Source organism: Polypterus senegalus, chromosome 9, assembly GCF_016835505.1.
Source record: "Polypterus senegalus isolate Bchr_013 chromosome 9, ASM1683550v1, whole genome shotgun sequence".
NCBI lineage: Eukaryota > Metazoa > Chordata > Cladistia > Polypteriformes > Polypteridae > Polypterus > Polypterus senegalus.
The window spans coordinates 24,001,930-24,019,660 of NC_053162.1; the positions used below are offsets into that span (position 1 = coordinate 24,001,930).

Below are 17,731 nucleotides of genomic sequence, written 5' to 3' on the forward strand. Positions count from 1 at the left end.
TTACACGTCACAATTTTGTAGAGATGAAGCTGATGGATGATTTAAACAGCATCAGCGTGTATGAATGAGTTCTAGTAACCCACCCAAAGATGATTCCTGCAATAGCTGCAATAGGCTCCTGTCTGTCCAAACCGTATCTTGAACTAGCAAACGTATTAAAATCCTGCATTGTCATTCTGGGGTATTGAATGTTTTTTGATGAGGGAAAAAATTTAATGTAATGAAACCTGTAGCATAATAAAATGTGAAAAAAGGGAAGGGGTCTGAGCAGGGCCAGTGCCACCATATTAAAGCAAATTAGGTATTTACCTAGGGTGCAGATCATAAGGGGGGAAAAACCAGCCACACGGGTTAGCTAATGAACAGTCAGTTGCCACTCTAATAAGCTTTGCCTAGGGTGCAAAATAACCTATCACCAGCACTGGGTCTAAGTACTTTCTGAATCCACTGTACTTGTTAGGTTGACTGCAGATTCTGCATTACCACAGGATGACTGAGTGTGCTCTCAATTGGACTGGAATGGTATTCATAGTCATGATAAAGTAGGCCTCCCGTCTCTGTGATCCTGAACTGGACAGAGCAGGTATAAAAAGGAAAATGATACAATTATAAAGATTTCTGGCCCTCAAAAAGTCAAGCAAAATTTTTCAACAATTTAAAAAGCTGTTGGTGACCAGCCAACCTGTCAATAATTTTAAACATTAAAACCTGTCATAGTAACAGGGAGAATAGCAAAGTAAAAACAAATAATCATAATATAACATAACAAAACATAACATAATATGAATTCTCAAACCCACTGAATCATTTTCAAGGTTGCAGGGAGCAGTAGCTTGTCAACAGCAAATCCTCAATCAGTCCTACCAGTCCATGTCAAGGCTCATCAAGGCTCATCTCATCTCACACTCACTGAGCAAATCTATTTATCTATACAAACATCTAAACAGCCGATCACGTGGTAACAGCACAATGCATAGAATCATGCAGACACAGGTCGGGAGCTTCAGTTCATTTTCACTCTAAACACCATGAGTAGGGGAAAATGTGCGATCTCAGTGAATTTGATAGGGGCATGACTGATGGTGCCAGACGGACTGGTTGGAGTATTTCTGTAACTGCTGATCTCCTGCTGTTTTCACACACAACAGTCTCTAGAGTTTACTCAGAATTGTTCGAAAAACTAAAAAAACACAGAGTGAACAGTAGCTATGTGCTTGGAAAAGCTTTGTGGTTGAAAAAGATCAGAGGAGAACTGCCAGATTGGTTCATGTTGACTATAGTCTACGATAACTCTGCTAACCAGTGTCACACACGTGCAAATGGGAGTCAACTAAAGGGCTTGAATGAAGGCAATTCCATGTCCGACAGTCAACGGGGTGTACTAACTGTCTCTCTCGATCCCATTGTTTGGAAATCCCACAGGGTCCCGACACCTTTGACGACGTGACTTCTGGTCCCGCCTCTGTCGACATCACTTCCTACACTGTCCTTTAAAGCCACCATTTTGTCTTTCTTCAACAGTTCTGTTTTGGACTCATTCAAGTGAACAACTCTCTGATCTTTAAAATACCTTTTTGCACCCAAAGGACATTATATGGTTGGCTGCCCCAGACCTTTATTTTGTCTTAGTGTTTTCTTGTCACACCAGTCTGTACAGCTGAGGTGAACAGGAAACCATCTCAGAATGCACAACATGTTGAACCTGGAGGCGGATGGGCTATACCAGCTGATGACCATGTCAGGTTCCACTTCTGTCAGCTAAAGACAGAAATCTAAGGTTGCAGAAGGCACAGGCCCACCAATACAGGACAGCTGAAGAATAGAAAAATGTAGCCTGGTCTGATGAAGTTCATAGGTGCTAGGGTTAAAAAATTGTCACCAGTATCATAAATCTATCCTCCCAACATGCACTGTGCCAACATTCCAGGTTAGTGAAGGCGATGGTCTAATAGTGTGGGCAATGTTTTCTTCACAATGTTTTCTTTGTTTGGTTCCTTTAATACCAATCAATCATCACTTGAATGTGTGGCCTACATCACCCCCTGCTCATAATGTTTAGGACAAAGACACAATTCTCCTTGATTTACCTCTCTGCACCACAGTTTAAAATTACAAATCAAACAATTCAGCCATGCATTTAAAGGTATTTGTTTCTCTCAGCTCAACTCAGACTCATGGGTGCTACACTGCCCTCCTCTCAGAACCCTAATCCTTAAGGGTAACACAAAGTGTCAGTCGGGATATTCGAGGGGTGCAAAGTGAACTGGTCTACCCATTCTGAAGTGAGCCTAGGTAAGCAAGGTCAAGGGGTCCACAAGTGTTAGTGTTAAATCAGCCCTCCATCTCAGGGTCATTAATTGGTTCTTGTCCCACTGACACCAGTGTAATGACTTGATGGTATGAGAGACAGAGGAATGGAATTAGCCACTTTATTTTGGACTGGTGGTAAGTGGCCCAATAAAGGGCCTCCGGCTTCTTCTGGTGCTGCTTCTGCCACGCTGTTTGCGTACTCTGTGTAGCCACTAGGCTGCTCCATACTGCCCAGCTTCGTCATACTCCACTCACTTTGTGCTCATTTGAGATCAGAGGCAACCTGTGTACACTATCCCCCAAAGGCCAAGGTCCTCATTCAAGGCTTGCCAGTCACCATAAGTGTTGTTTTTTGTGTTGTTTCTGTGCAAACAATTAGTACTACTCATGCTGCTTACTGAGCTGCTTTTAGAGTGGGCTTCCTCAGGTAATGCAAGCCCCTTTGGACTTATTCTTGGCCACCTGAGGAACATGTCCTCCCTCTCAGATCCAGTGCTATAGGAACATTCTTAATCCAGCTTTATTTCAATTTGGGATGGGTAGGGTGAATGGCCTGTCTGAGCGTAAGGCAGAAAACAGCCTTACAGCATCCACACGCAGATTCACACCAAAGCTAACTTAAATTACAACTTTCGGGAATGCCTGGAGGAAAATCCATACCAATATGGAGAGAAGACACAAACTCTAAACAGAGAACAAACATCTGGGATGCTGAATATGTGAAGCAGTTGTGCAAACCAAAGCACCTCTGCGCCACCTAATCAGACCACAACTATAGTAATGGAGTGTTGATGCCGACTATGTGGATCTGTTCATGTCCACAATTTACCCATCTTCTAATGGCTACTTTCAGCATAATAATGTGCCATGTCTCAAAGCAAAAGTCATTTCCAACTGCTTTAATGAAAGTAACGATGAGTTCAGTGCTCTTCACCAGATCTGAGTCCAGTAGAACACCTTTGAGAGGTGCAGAATGAACATGCAGCTGACAAATCTGCACAAGTTATGTGATGCTATCATGTTAACATGGACCAGAATATCAAAGGAATCGACATCTTGTGGAATCCATGCCATGAAGAAATGAGGCTGTTTTGGCACCAACATGAGGCCCTACCCAGTATAAGTATAGTGGTTCTGAGAATTTGTTAAATGAGTGTATGTTCTCTGTTTAAGCTAACAGCCATTGCTTTGCTAATGTGGGGGGACACAGGAATATAGTGAGGAAAAATAATATACAGATGGGGAGAACAACAACAACATTTATTTATATAATACATTTTCACACAAACGGTGTAGTTCAAAGTGACAAGATGAAGAAAGAAAAGTTTATATGAAACAATAATAAGACTAAGCAATACTAAGTAATAAATTATAAAGTTAAGGTCAGATAACCAGGTGGACAGAACAAAAAAAAAAAAGCTCCAGATGCCCCAGGGGAAAAAAAACAAAATCTGCAGGGGTCCCAAAGCCAAGAGTCTGCCAAGCCCCTACTTTGCATTCTACCTAACACAAATGACCTGATGGTTTTCAGGCTTCATATGAAAGAATTCAAATTTCATATAAATTACTAATAGTTTTAAGATCGTATGGTGCTAGTGCCATTCTGTCACAGTGCACACTCATACTGAGCATATAACCTAACGAATAGTCCTACTTTCCCTCATCACAAAAATGTCCACATTAGACTGGTGATTTAACCTGGCATATTGTTAATGAATGAGTAAGCCCTGCTTCAGATATTGAGAGAGCATGCAAACTCCACTCAAACACTGACCACTGTTGCTGTTTAAGTGTACCAGACCAGGGTTTGAACCCTGGTCTCTGGAGGTATAAGACCCCTTTGCTATCCTTTTTCATCATTAATGTGTGGCTATTATTTTTATTTCTACTTCGTACCACACCATACTTGGGGACAATTAAAAAAAAAAGATTCTTATTAACAGGCTATTAATTGCATTGTTCAGTGTGAACCAGAAATAAATAAAATTAAAATTGAATGGTGCCATTTAGGATTGCTAGTTATACAGAGATATATTTTAAGAGAATATATTTTAAGAGTTAAATTCCGTAACAGGCAGCACAATAGCACTGCCATGACACCAAAGTCAGATCCAAGTTCAGGTTCCAGCTGGGCTGCCAACTGTGAAGAAAGTTATCTGAGAGGATTATAACTCGGCATTATCAGACAGTAAATGCCTTCTACGTGGAACTCGATGTTCATTCTACATTGACTCCTGCATTCTGATTTCCTCCTGACATTTATGAAAAGACATGGAGTCAAGTTGAGGGGTGTTTCCAAAGTACTCCTGTGTGAGGGCTGTTGGGTGTGTGTCTGATTACCATCCATTGCACTGCTCATTCTGGTGTCTGTTCAGGTGTGTGTAGAAATGAAAAACAGGAAGGGCTTATTACATTTGTTTAGACTAAATTGTGTGTGTATATTTATTTGTTTGCATATCTACCTGTTTATGCATTTATTTTTTAAAGAGCATCTGCAAAAAGCCAAACTTCCCCCTGGGGAGAGGGAGAGGAAAAGATCTATCTATCTATCTATCTATCTATCTATCTATCTATCTATCTATCTATCTATCTATCTATCTGTTATATAGTGCCTATCTATCTATCTGTTATATAGTGCCTATCTATCTATCTATCTATCTATCTATCTATCTATCTATCTATCTATCTATCTATCTATCTATCTATCTATCATATAGTGCCCTATCTATCTATCTATCTATCTATCTATCTATCTATCTATCTATCTATCTATCTATCGAAAAAACACACTCACAAGATAAATGCTAATGCATTGGCTTACTTATGAACTAAACCATTGCTTCCCAAACTCAGTCCTGGGGACCCACTGTGATTGCAGGTTTTTATTCCAGCCAGATTCATAATCAGTGACAACACCTGATATCACTGATCTCATTTAATTAGCTGGTATTGTTCTCCTCTTATTCTACATTCGGAAAAGCACAGCAGCATGAATTTTACATTTATAAGACATGTATAAATATTTCTGCTTTTGCTACAGATTTAAACGGCTCTCTTTTGTTGATTTTGTTATATTTTGCCCTTTAACTGTGCAGTTTTCCCTCTTCGTTGTATCTTATGAATGACAATTAATTAGAGCTACACGTTGGCAAACAACACTGAATAATCAAAGACTGCAAGTACTTTAGCATCAGACCCACTAATGAGTAAATAATGGATTAATTAAGCAATTAGAAAAGTAGAATGGAAATCAAGATGAAAATATTGTTAAAAATTATATTCCCATATAACTGCTTACTGGTACATTTTAATATTTTGTTTTTTAACCAAACTTAATTTTTTAATTTGCATATTGTTCCCAAAACACCTCCAGCCATCCATCCATTATCCAAACTGCTATATCCTAACTACAGGGTCACGGAGGTCTGCTGGAGCCAATCCCAGCCAACACAGGGCGCAAGGCAGAAAACAAACTTGGGGCAGGACACCAGCCCACCACAGGGTGGGTTGTGCACACACACACACGCACACACACACACACACCAAGCACACACTAGGTACAATTTAGAATCGCCAATGCAACTAACCTGCATGTCTTTGGACTGTGGGAGGAAACCGGAATAGCCAGCAGACAAGGGGAGAACATGCAAACTCCACGCAGGGGTCCTAAAACACAGAGCTTGGGAAATAACAGTTCACTTAATTAGCCCAGGAGTCCAAATAAAAACCGAACCTGGTTGAAACAAAAACCTGCAGCCACAGGGACCGAGTCTGGGAAGCACTGAACTAAACTATACAACTATAAATGAAAAACAGGAAAAGCTTACTACAGCATGTAGTACCAGCAAACTAAAAGTAAAAGAACAAATTCTTTTCAAAACGGTAATTGCAATAATATTAAACAGAATAAACACTGAAACGTTCTGTAATAATTGTGCATATATTGTACATTAATCCTATTTTAAAAAGTTCATATCAAATACATTCATATACATTCATATATCAAAGACATTGAGTTCTGAAAACACAACATCCTCTGACTGAACCCACTTAACTTAAGTTTTGGGATCATAGACACGAGCAGGGAAAACATGAAAATGGCACTCAGACATGTGATAAGACAAGTCCGGGGGGAGGGGCATTATTAAAATAATAAATTATTACTTTTAATGGTTTTTAAGCATGGCCCAGTGACTTAACAAACAGCACACATGTTAATACGTGCAATCATGTGGGTTTTAGTTAATTACAATTATCAAGTCATGCATGAACAAAAATGGACCTTCCTCAAACTGTTGTCCCAAACCTGGAAGCACACAATTGCCTAAAATGTCCTTGCATGCTGTAGTATTAACAATAACCTTCACTGAATCAAATGGTACTGTGAAAAACAGTCTCAGGCCATTACCTTCAAACTTTACAGTAGGCACTATGGAGTCCAGAAGATAGTGTTCTCTTGGCCAAACCCACATTCATCCATCAGACGGTAAGATAGGTCATCACTCCAGAGAACATTTCCAATGTCCTGTGGTAGTGGGCTTTACAACAATCCAGCCAAGGCATGGCATTGCACACTGTGATCTTAGGCTTGTGTGCAGCTGCTCGTCCATGTCCCATTTCAACCCATTTCATGAGCCTCCCGACACACAGTTCTGGTGCTGATGTTGCTTCCAGAGGCAGTTTGGAACTCTGATGTGAGTGATGCAACACACAATGTACACTTCAGCATCTGGTGGCCCTGCTCTGTGAGTTTGCATGGTCTGCTTCCACTTCATAATAATAGCACTTACAGTTGACCAGGGTGGATCTAGCAGAGCAGAAACTTCTTGTACGGACTAGAGCCAAAGGTGGCATCTTATAACAATGCCACATTTAAATTCACTAAGCTGTTCAGTATCACTGATTCTACTGCCACCATTTGTCATTGGATATTGCATGGTCATGTGCTTGAGTTTGTTGCGCTTCTAATAACAATGAGAGACCTGAGCTCAATAATTTAGAGGTGTGTCCACTTACCTTTGGAATAAAGTGTAGCTCTAGGGATGTCAGTTCATAACCTGAATGGTCCACAGGCAGTGGTGCCCTTTTTCTGTGCTCTCCCTTTGCACTTGATTTTTCCATCCCAAAGTTGTTTGTGGTTAGGTTAACTGACATCTTTCGATTTGTTAGAGTGTCTGTGGGTGGGTGGCCAGCAATAAACTGGCACCCTCTGCTGTGCCCCCACTCCTGCAAGGATAGATTCTGGTTAAATAGGCTTGCTAGAGAATGGATGGATTTCTAATGCTCCTAATTTAAAAATACATGCTCACCTTTTCTGAACTTTATTATTACCATATGTCTATCCAGACATTTTGTCAACTGTTTACCAGTTCAAGGCTGAAGGTGTCTTCATTCTTCATCATGTTTGGGGATTTAGGGTCAATTTGGAATTTAGGACAGCATTACATGTCTCTCCCATCATCTAATCAATCCTTGCATTTAAAACTACTAGCTAAGAGGCTACAGAAAATGTATGCTATTTGCAGTGTAGGATTTAAAACTATGTAAAACAGTAATTATATAACTTGCAAAAAATTAAAACACATTTTCATTTAAAGCAAGTTTACAATGCACTGCAGGCTGTCTTTCAAGATTGGAAAACATACACTAATTAAAAAGTGCAATTCAACTTTCTAAGTGCTAGGTGGTTCTAACTTTATGTTACTTATGACTGTGTTAGCCTTCCTTTGTTATAACTGTCAACCACCAAATGCAGCTGGGCTGAAACCAACTAATTCTTAATTTATATTTTTAGAAGTGTAGCTGTGACATGCCACTTACACAATCAATCTGCATTCTGTTAACATTTGTAGTGCTCTGTGCAGTGCTTTGTGTTTCACTTATCATGGGGGCCCTGAATAGTTTGGGAGGTTGTCAACTAGGCAATGGAAGCTGATAACAATAGACAATTGTAGGCTGATGCTATCGCTATTTAAAGTTTCTTCCTTTTATAGTAAGTAAGTAGTGCTGCCATTTCAGCTGTGGCTCACACCTCTGAGTGTTCCATTGTGACACTCCAGTGAGAGAATATAAAAGGGGCAGAGAGAAGCCGGGGTCTTACAGCTGGCAGCTCTGCTCATTTCCATTCTTCTGTGGGCTACCTAACTGAAGAAAGAAACCAAGAAAACAAATCAACATGGCCCCAAAGAAGGTAGAACCTAAGAAGGTGGAACCAAAAAAGCCTGAACCGAAAAAGGATGTAGCCAAGCCAATGGTTATGCCCGAGCCTGAGCCTGAGGTGCCCAAGGAGCCTGACTTTGATCCCAAGAGCGTCACGATTGAATACACCGCTGACCAGATCGAGGAATTTAAAGAGGCGTTCACACTCTTTGACAGGACTCCGACTGGACAGATGAAGATCACGTATGCACAGTGTGGGGATGTCATGCGTGCTCTGGGGCAGAACCCAACCAATGCCGATGTCCTCAAGGTCCTTGGCAAACCACGACCAGAAGAGATGAACAACAAACTTCTGGATTTTGAAACCTTCCTTCCCATGCTGCAGCATATCTCCAGGTCTAAAGATCAAGGAAACTTTGAGGACTTTGTGGAAGGTCTCCGTGTCTTTGACAAGGAAGGAAATGGAACCATAATGGGGGCTGAGCTTCGCCATGTGCTTGCAACACTTGGGGAGAGAATGACAGAAGATGAAGTGGATCGGCTTATGGCTGGCCAGGAGGATGCCAATGGCTGCATCAATTACACATCTTTCATCAAGCACATCTTGTCTGGCTAAAGCGATGATTACAAAGGACTTGTTGGCATCCCCCCACACAGAGAATGCAAAGACGATCAAAGAAAAATATAACTCATTTTCATCTCAATGACATGCTGACAGTGCTTAGCAATTTTTGCCTGAAAAGTAAGAATGATTTATCCTTGTAAAAGTCACAGTGTTAGAAAACTCGGCTTCTCTGATGTGAACCTGTGAAACAGAAACATTTATACAGTAATAAAAAATAACACTGTGAGTGCAAATACCTGTCTGCTTTTTATGTTTAAGTTTTAATTTACTGCTTTCTAGTAAAACGTATAAATATGTCCAAAGGGAAAATTAAGTAGACCTAAAGTTTAATGCTTCGCTTTTTATAAGATGACCGACTGACCCACCTTTCAATAAGCAGAATTCTTAAATTGAGCAGAGCAGGTGTCAGCACTTGAGTGAGTCCACTGGTCTTAGAAGAAAAATTTTAAAAAGATACATTCAGTTCAATTAGAAGAATAAAACTAAAATTAATAAAGTATTAAGAAATATATTGTAATAGTGAGTGAAGGAAGTGTTCCTATTCTGTTAGCTAGTAGCATTCATACAACATGCACATCAGAAAAGAAATATATTAATATAGTTGTGAAAGGTGCTATTTAAATAAAATACATTATTACTATTATTCTTAGCAATTTAATAAGAGTGAAAAATATCTTTTTTTTTAATTTTTTTTTATTAATTTTATTACAATCCATACAAAGCAATCAAGTTTTTACAATAAGAAGAATTGAGTTAAGAACAGATCGAGCCCCACCCCGAAGAGTGAAAAATATCTTAATGTAGAATGTGTAAAAATATAGGCTTTTTAGTACCACAGTTATTCTTTACGTTTAATGTTGCTAACACTCTCTTTTGTTTAAAAAAATATATATTTTAAATATTGTTTCTGCATTTACAGCATACAATTTTCAAAATATCTGTTAGCCTCATAAAATATGCAAATCAGAAAATAGTTATATTAATACAATTTTATTCAATAATAATATGCAGTTCAAAATAGTGACGCAGTCCTACTGTATATACTGTATATATATATATATATATAGAGAGAGAGAGAGAGACAGTATATACATTAGGACTGTTTCATTATTTTGCACTGCATATTATATATATATTTTGGTAAATTTTATTATCTTTGTATATGACATTATTAGTACTTTTGTATAAAACAAAATTAATTACACAACTTTTTAAATTTGTGCTATGTTATATTAAATATTCATATTAGAAAGTACATGTTTAAAGTGTTTTAATGTTACTATAGTAAAACACACTGATTTTTTTGTTTTGCAAAAATCACAGTTATTATTTTACAACTGAAAGGTATATGATTATTAAATGTTTCATACACTCATAATCTTTAACATCCATACATTTTCCTAACCCACTTACCCAGGGCGGGAAACTTATCAAGATTAGCTAACAACTCAGAACAGACTAATGGAGATACATTTAATTTTATTTAATAATTACGTACTGTATGAAATGGTTTGAATCTGTAATGAGTCACTTTTTGTCTCATGAAAACTATTAGTACCTACACAAAAAACTTTATTTAAGTTGTGAATCTAAAGAAATTGTGCAAAAGCACTTACGTAAATAATAATTGTATTGATAGCAAATCAAGAAAAATTTACTCTTTCAGTAAGACTCTGTTACAAACGTATATTATTAATGCTGTAATATGCTAAGGCACTTCACAAGAAAAGAAACACTGGATAGCTATTTATACTTGGAGCTTCAGCAGGTAAGTGACTTGATTTTCTCATATGTGGGCTGGAGATGGAAACTGAACTAGTAAATGTGAATTTTATTATGCACATCTTTAACAATTTTATATACTGCATATAAATACATACACACACACTTTTACCATGCAGATGGTCTCAGCCTGGCAATGGGTGCTAACAAATAAGCTCTAACTTCCTAAAAGGTTAATAGTTAGCTTTACATTGCCCTCTTATGGGTTATTCCTGCCTTTTGCAAGTAGAGGTTCTGGCACTCACCATCCTGAGCTGTATAATAGAATTGATGGATGGATATATACAATCTATCTATCTATCTATCTATCTATCTATCTATCTATCTATCTATCTATATACATACACACATATATATATACACAGATATACCTATATATACAGTATATACACATATATACATACTGTTTATATATACATATATACATATACATATATACAGTATATACACATATATACATATACATACACACATATATATATATATATATATATATATATATATATATATATATATATATATATATATATTAGAGCTGTGAATTGTGTATTTATGATTAATCACATCTAACATTAGGACATGTAATTATAAAACTAATACATAAATCATGAAGTAAATACACCCTGAATCACATAATTAATATAGAAGAATTACAAAGAAATAAAAAAAAATAATAATGGCATAGTTTAAACTTAAACAATGACCTTAAACCTGACCTTTTAACAACATACTACTTGAACAAGTACAACCTGAATTGAATGCTTTCCTGAAAGGCAAGTTGATAAGAAAACAATAATAAAACAAGGCCAATGTAGTCATTCTCAAATTAGCATGGCACATGAGACACAGACATGTCAAAGTAATAAGTAAATGAAATAACTGTTGACTTTGAATGCACTGTTGAAGACTGAAAGAATATGCATCTCTTAAATGGTCATACCGTACATTACAACTTGTGTTAAAACTCTGCAAATACTATCTTCAGTTGTTTATCACCATCCTCAACTTGGTAATCAAACTCTACACAAGTGTTTTTCAACTGGTGTGCAGTGGAAATAACAGTGTAGTGCTCCAGGGTCCTGACCAGATACAGACATGTAGTCAAGGTAGTCAACCTGGAGACTACCTGGAGAAACCGACATAAAAGCAGCTATGTGATAGCCATTTTGCAGGTGCAGCACTTAGAGTGCACTTTAGCATGTTCGTCAGTGATTCTCGGAGAGCCAAGGGACAGTGGGCCTCTGCACCCAAATCAGTAGCGTGAGGCAGAGAGTGGAGTACCTGTATGAGTGGGTAAAGAGACAAAGCAGCTGGAAAACACATTCAATGTGCTCACTAAGTGCCATGTCTATGAAAAGCAATCTCTGAGCTAGCTGCTTCTTTTGTCTCACCCCTTCAGACAGTGTAGCATGTCTAAGAAATGTAATGTTTTTTTCTTATTGTGCGCCTTGCTATTTTTTGGGGGCCACCACAGAAAACTGGTTAGAAAACACTGCTCTACCTAAACCTTTGCTACTGGCATACTAAAAAAGATCTCCATGGCTGCTGTCTCACTTAAAAACTGACACCATGCATTAGTTAGATGGTTATTTTGCATTCCTTGTATAAATTAATGAAGATACTGCAAACTTGAATCATGAGTTTGGATTATCATTACCCTTCTGCTTCGTAGAATTTGTCATAATATTAGGGTAGTCAGCACTGTAAGCTACCTGGCAGACTAGTGGGTTCAATATAGAGGTACTAAAGACTTATTTTGGTTTTAATGCCATTCAAAGATAGCTTATTCAGCACTTATGTAATATGACATTGATTCGATCGTCTTACAGAAAACTGAAATGAAAAAAAAGAGTTTAACTTCTACCTTTACAGCTTTTCTCTAGCATTGTACAAGGATTGTCATAAACCCCCCCTCCCCAACTGTTTTCCTCCCACTGTATAAATCAATAAAATGAACACCAGTGCTGAAATCTGGCATAACTTTGTGAACCATGTAATATGAAATTTTAAAACCTCCATCCATCCATTATCCAACCTGCTAAAATCCTAACTACAGGGTCACAGGGGTCTGCTGGAGCCAATCCTAGCCAACACAGGGCGCAAGGCAGGAAACAAACCTCTGGTAGTGCGCCAGCCCACTGCAGAAATTTTAAACCTTTAAAATGAAAATTTTATTTCATAAAATTTTTAAAACAGTATATAAATACTGGATGTGTATGTAATTCTTTAGGTACACCCTTAACTTTTTTGTATTATTGCTTTGTAATTTTGAAAAACAAATACATGAAAATGCCACTCTGTATATATATATTTTATATATATATATATATATATATATATATATATATATATATATATATATATATATATATATATATATATATATATATATATATATATATATATATATATATATATATATATATATATAGTGAAGGCTATATACAGTATATACCATGAACTCTGAACACAAATACACAAGACAAACTGCTTTATTATAAAAATACCTTGTTTACACAAGCACATATAATAAGTCGCATTCCCTTCTCTTTCATTTCCTCTGTCTGCTGAACTGCTCTGCTCCAGTTGAGTGTTGACTTCCTTCCTGCCAGTTCCAACTCATCTGAACAAGGCAGTGCGGTCAATTTTATTGAGGACCTGGGAGTACTTCTGGTGACGTGACGTAGCCAGTTGGAAGCACTCCCAAGTTATGAGAAAGCCAGGGAGATCTTCCCCCGGCAGCATTCCCTGTCATCCGCCAGGGATTCCCCAGGGCTGCTCCTCTGGACCTCAACTCCCATGCAGGACGCGGGTGTCCAAACTGGGACTCTATATGAGGGTATGTATGTCTACTAGGACTTGTCCCACTATGTCCCGATGTCTCAGGGCAGCCTTTGCCTGTGCCACTGCTGCTCCTGGCCTCCAACCCCTCCCTGTTGCCAATATTGGAGCAGCACCTCTGACTAAGGGATGCCTTGATTCCGTGAGGGTCATTTCAAGCCTTGCTTTGTAGCATTTGTACTCTTCTACTAGGCTTGATATTGGAAGAGAGAGCACTCCGTTGCCATATAGGCCTATGCTACTGAGGCATCTGGGTAATCCAAGCCACCTCCACACCTGCACATTCACCAGCCTCTCCAGCTGCTTGGCATGGGATAGGGTGACCTCAAAGATGGAAATTGGCCACATGAAGTGGGGCAACAATCCAAACTGAAAGCACCAGAGCTTCAGCTTCCCTGGGAGAGCAGTATGGTTAATTTGCTTTAGGCTGCTGATAGTGCCGTGCCTGAGTTGTTCCACCTGTTCGGAATCTTTTAGCTCTGCATTGTACCAATGCCCAAGGCTTTTGATGGGCTTTTCCAGGATTGTTGGTATCAGCATATTATTAACATGGAACCTCTCGTTGACTAGCTGGCCCTTAACAATGGAGATGCTGCGGGATTTTTCTGGTTTAATCTCCATTCGTGCCCATTTGATGTTACCCTGGAGTTTGTCTAGCAGGCGCCTGGTGCATGCCTTAGTTGATGTTATAGTTGTCATGTCATCCATAAACGCCCTGATCGGAGGAAGATGCAACCCGCTTTTCAGACGTTCCCCTCCAACCACCCACCGTGAAGCTTGAATAATTATCTCCATTGCCATGGTGAAGACCAGTGGGGAGTTGATACAACCCGCCATTATGCCAATCCGCAGGGACTGCCAAGCAGTTCTTTTATCTTGGAGGGGAAAATGGAAAAAGTTGAAGGCTGTCCACAGTAACTCATGAGGCACTGACCCGAAGGCATTGGCCAGGTCTAAGAAGACCACATGCAGATTTTTCTTTCCCTTCTTGGCCATTTGTACTTGGTTCCAAATCATACTTGCGTGCTCCAGACATCCTGAGAATCCTTTTATCCCTGCCTTCTGCACAGAGGTGTCAACGTAATTGTTGTTCAGCAGGAACGCTGATAGTCTTTGGGTCACAACACTGAAGAAAATCTTACTTTCCACATTAAGTAAGCTGATCTGGCAGAACTGATAGATGGTTGAGGAGTTATTTAGGAATCAGGATCCCGCCTGCCCTTCGCTAAGCCTTAGGTATGATTCCTTTTTCCCATGCCACTTTTATCAGCTTCCAGAGGTACTTTGAGACGCCTAGGGTGTTCTTGTAGAGCCTATACAGAATACCGTTGACAAACTTATAGGGACCTCTGTAGAAGGCAGTCCTTGTCCGCTGTTTCTTCTTACGTTGTTTTCTAAAGTGTTCTGCTCTTCGCAGCGTTACAAGGTGCTGCTTGATGTCACCCTGTAGTGCCTCAATTCCTTTCCTTTCCTCTTCAGAGGCCTTCTTCCATTGTTTTTGCAGGCATCTTCTGTCTTTCACAAGTCACTCCATGTCTTGCTGCCTCCTGGACTTGAGATGGCCTGATGGTTTCTTCTGAGCTCTGAAGTTCTTGCTTTTCACTACAAATCTCTCAGCGCCATAACTGTATATACTTTGTCCCATCTTGTCTAGTTTCCTTTCGATGACCCCTTTCAGATCTTCTAAGAGATGGACGAGGTCAGAATCAATGGTTCTCCACTCCTTTTCCTGGCAGGATTTGGGCCACAGAATTTGCACCTTTCGTCCACCCAACTTCCTCTCACTTGCTGACTGTGGTTGGGATAGGTCTGGGCTCTCGTCCATTAATGGAGCTGTGCCTGGCTGAGCTTCGTCTGGGGTTTTGATACCCTGTGGACTGTAGTGAGTTTCCTGCCACTGGGTTTCAATCGACTGATTTGCCCTACCTCTGAAAAAGTATTGGTCAATGTGAGGTCCCTTGGTAAGCTGTTTCAGGCACTTCTTCTTGCCTTGATGGATCTTAAGACCCTTCTCTGATGTTATCTTTTTCCAGCCACAGATACAGCTCTGAAACTTGTGTCCTGCCAGTGCTATTTCTCTATTAACTGCCGTGCTGATTATATCGATGTCATTGTCATTTTCGTTCTGAGGTCCATTACCGTGTGGTCTGTCAATGAGTCATCTTGCTCCCCCGCTCTCGCAGACTCAGGGGGTATTCTTCCTCTTGAAGTTTCCGTAGCAGTAGTTGGGTGGATCCAAGTCATTGTGTTATGACCAAAACCTGCTGACTTGGGTAGCTAGCCCAAGCCAGCCCCCTTGGGGTCTATTCCCTCTTGTCAGCAGTCTCTTCAGGCTGTCACCAGGTCTTTCCTGAGTTGTCAGCTGCCCTTTCACATCAGTCACTGGTTTCAAGCCAGATTTCAGTATGTCTACTAGGACTAGATGTTTTAACCCCTTTGTAATCAGCATTGGTTTCTTAGTTAGGACTGGAGGTGTCTTCATGGGTTTTCATCTGGCAGTGTTACTGCCTCCACTACGACACATCATCAGTTGTGTACCCCGGGGTCATTGGGTGTTTCGGCCTTTATCACAATACACCCTCACCCTAGGATGGCCAACCACAGGCTGATCAGACCTGGGTGTGTGCCGCGCTGGAGACTCCATGAGCAGCCCATACGGTCTCATTCCGCTTCAGCCACAACCAATGACTGCTTTTTATGGCAGTATCTGCCAGCTCCTTGATGGGATGAACTTCTCCCTGCCATGCTCTACTGTCAGTTCTTGTACTTCTGGCATCCTATCCAGGCCGAGAATCATAAGGCATCTTGACTGGGTACCAGGTATTGCCCCCAATTAGTTCAACCTTCCATTATGGCATCCTGACCAAAAAGGACTCCAACCATCCTCTGGGGTATCTACGGGGTATCTACTTTATATATATATATATAGTGACAGATAGGGGGCGCTATCACTCCCTTGAACCCTCAGACTACACGCCAGACACCAGGTAAAAGTCCAAATATATGACTTTTTATTATTAAACAGTGCACAAAGCACCCTCCTCTCCACAATGCTCATTAAATTAAACAATACACTAATCAATAAACTCTCCACCACTCCCAGACGCGCTGCCACCCTTCCACCCAGCTCAGCTCCATGTCTGGGGATTTACCACAATCCTTTATAGTTCCTGACCGGGAAGGTCCTTCAGTCCATGATTCCTTATCACAGATAAAAAGTCATTTTCTTCTCCACCCGAAGAACGTCAGTCCTTTTGTCCATGTGACTCGGATGTACTTCCGGGCCATAGAGCAAATAATAGTCCCTGGGTCTTCTCTGCAGCGACCCCTGGTGGTCCTGACGTTATCCAACATGGCTGTACAGGAAAACTCCATAGTCTATGATGCCGTGCTGGAATTTGGGGCATCTCCATGTCGCAGGGAGGGCTCCCTCTGGCATCCTGGGGGTATTGGCCGGCCACTATATATATATATATATATATATATATATATATATATATATATATATATATATACGTATGCATGTTATGGCCAAAACTTGAATTCGGCCAAAGCAGGAAGTGTCTGGCCAAATTGGGAAATGGCCAATGTCACTGTAAATTGACCGACCAATATCCGATCTTTTCCTCGATTTCAGGATTTGGCCAGCCACTTTTTGAAATGGCATGGGGCGATTGGCCAAAGTCAGAAGATAAAAGGCATGAGCAGTGATTTGTTCCACACTTAATAGTGCAATTGCATCAAGTGTAGCCTTGGCAGCTCTTGTTCAGCAAGTGGACACCACTTGGTTGTTTTTACAATAATTAAGATTAGGTATATAAGTAGGTTTCACATTTCTGTTATCATTTTAGCCCTCAAATAATGATTTAACATCAGGGACCTATTTTATTGACCTTAAGGTGTAGAATGGAAAACTCACTTCTGAATCTGCATCTGAAATTTTTAATCATCTTCACAACTTGAGCGGACAGTCTTACATCAGCGCGTTGAATTTTGGCCAGGGAGTTCTCTTCA

The 17,731-nt window shown here is 39.8% G+C and overlaps 1 protein-coding gene across 1 annotated transcript; it reads left to right on the plus strand.

Annotated features, from left to right (window-relative positions):
* The first annotated feature begins 8,392 nt into the window (after window positions 1-8,392).
* Window positions 8,393-9,327, plus strand: cmlc1 (cardiac myosin light chain-1). Its single transcript, XM_039762745.1, has one exon. The coding sequence runs from the start codon at window positions 8,486-8,488 to the stop codon at window positions 9,083-9,085; it is 600 nt and encodes a 199-aa protein (XP_039618679.1). The 5' UTR covers window positions 8,393-8,485; the 3' UTR covers window positions 9,086-9,327.
* Window positions 9,328-17,731: the final 8,404 nt, after the last annotated feature.

What these genes read in the sequence shown, in the direction of transcription:
- cmlc1 (XM_039762745.1), top strand. Translation starts at nt 8,486, where the DNA reads ATGGCCCCAAAGAAGGTAGAACCTAAGAAGGTGGAACCAAAAAAGCCT.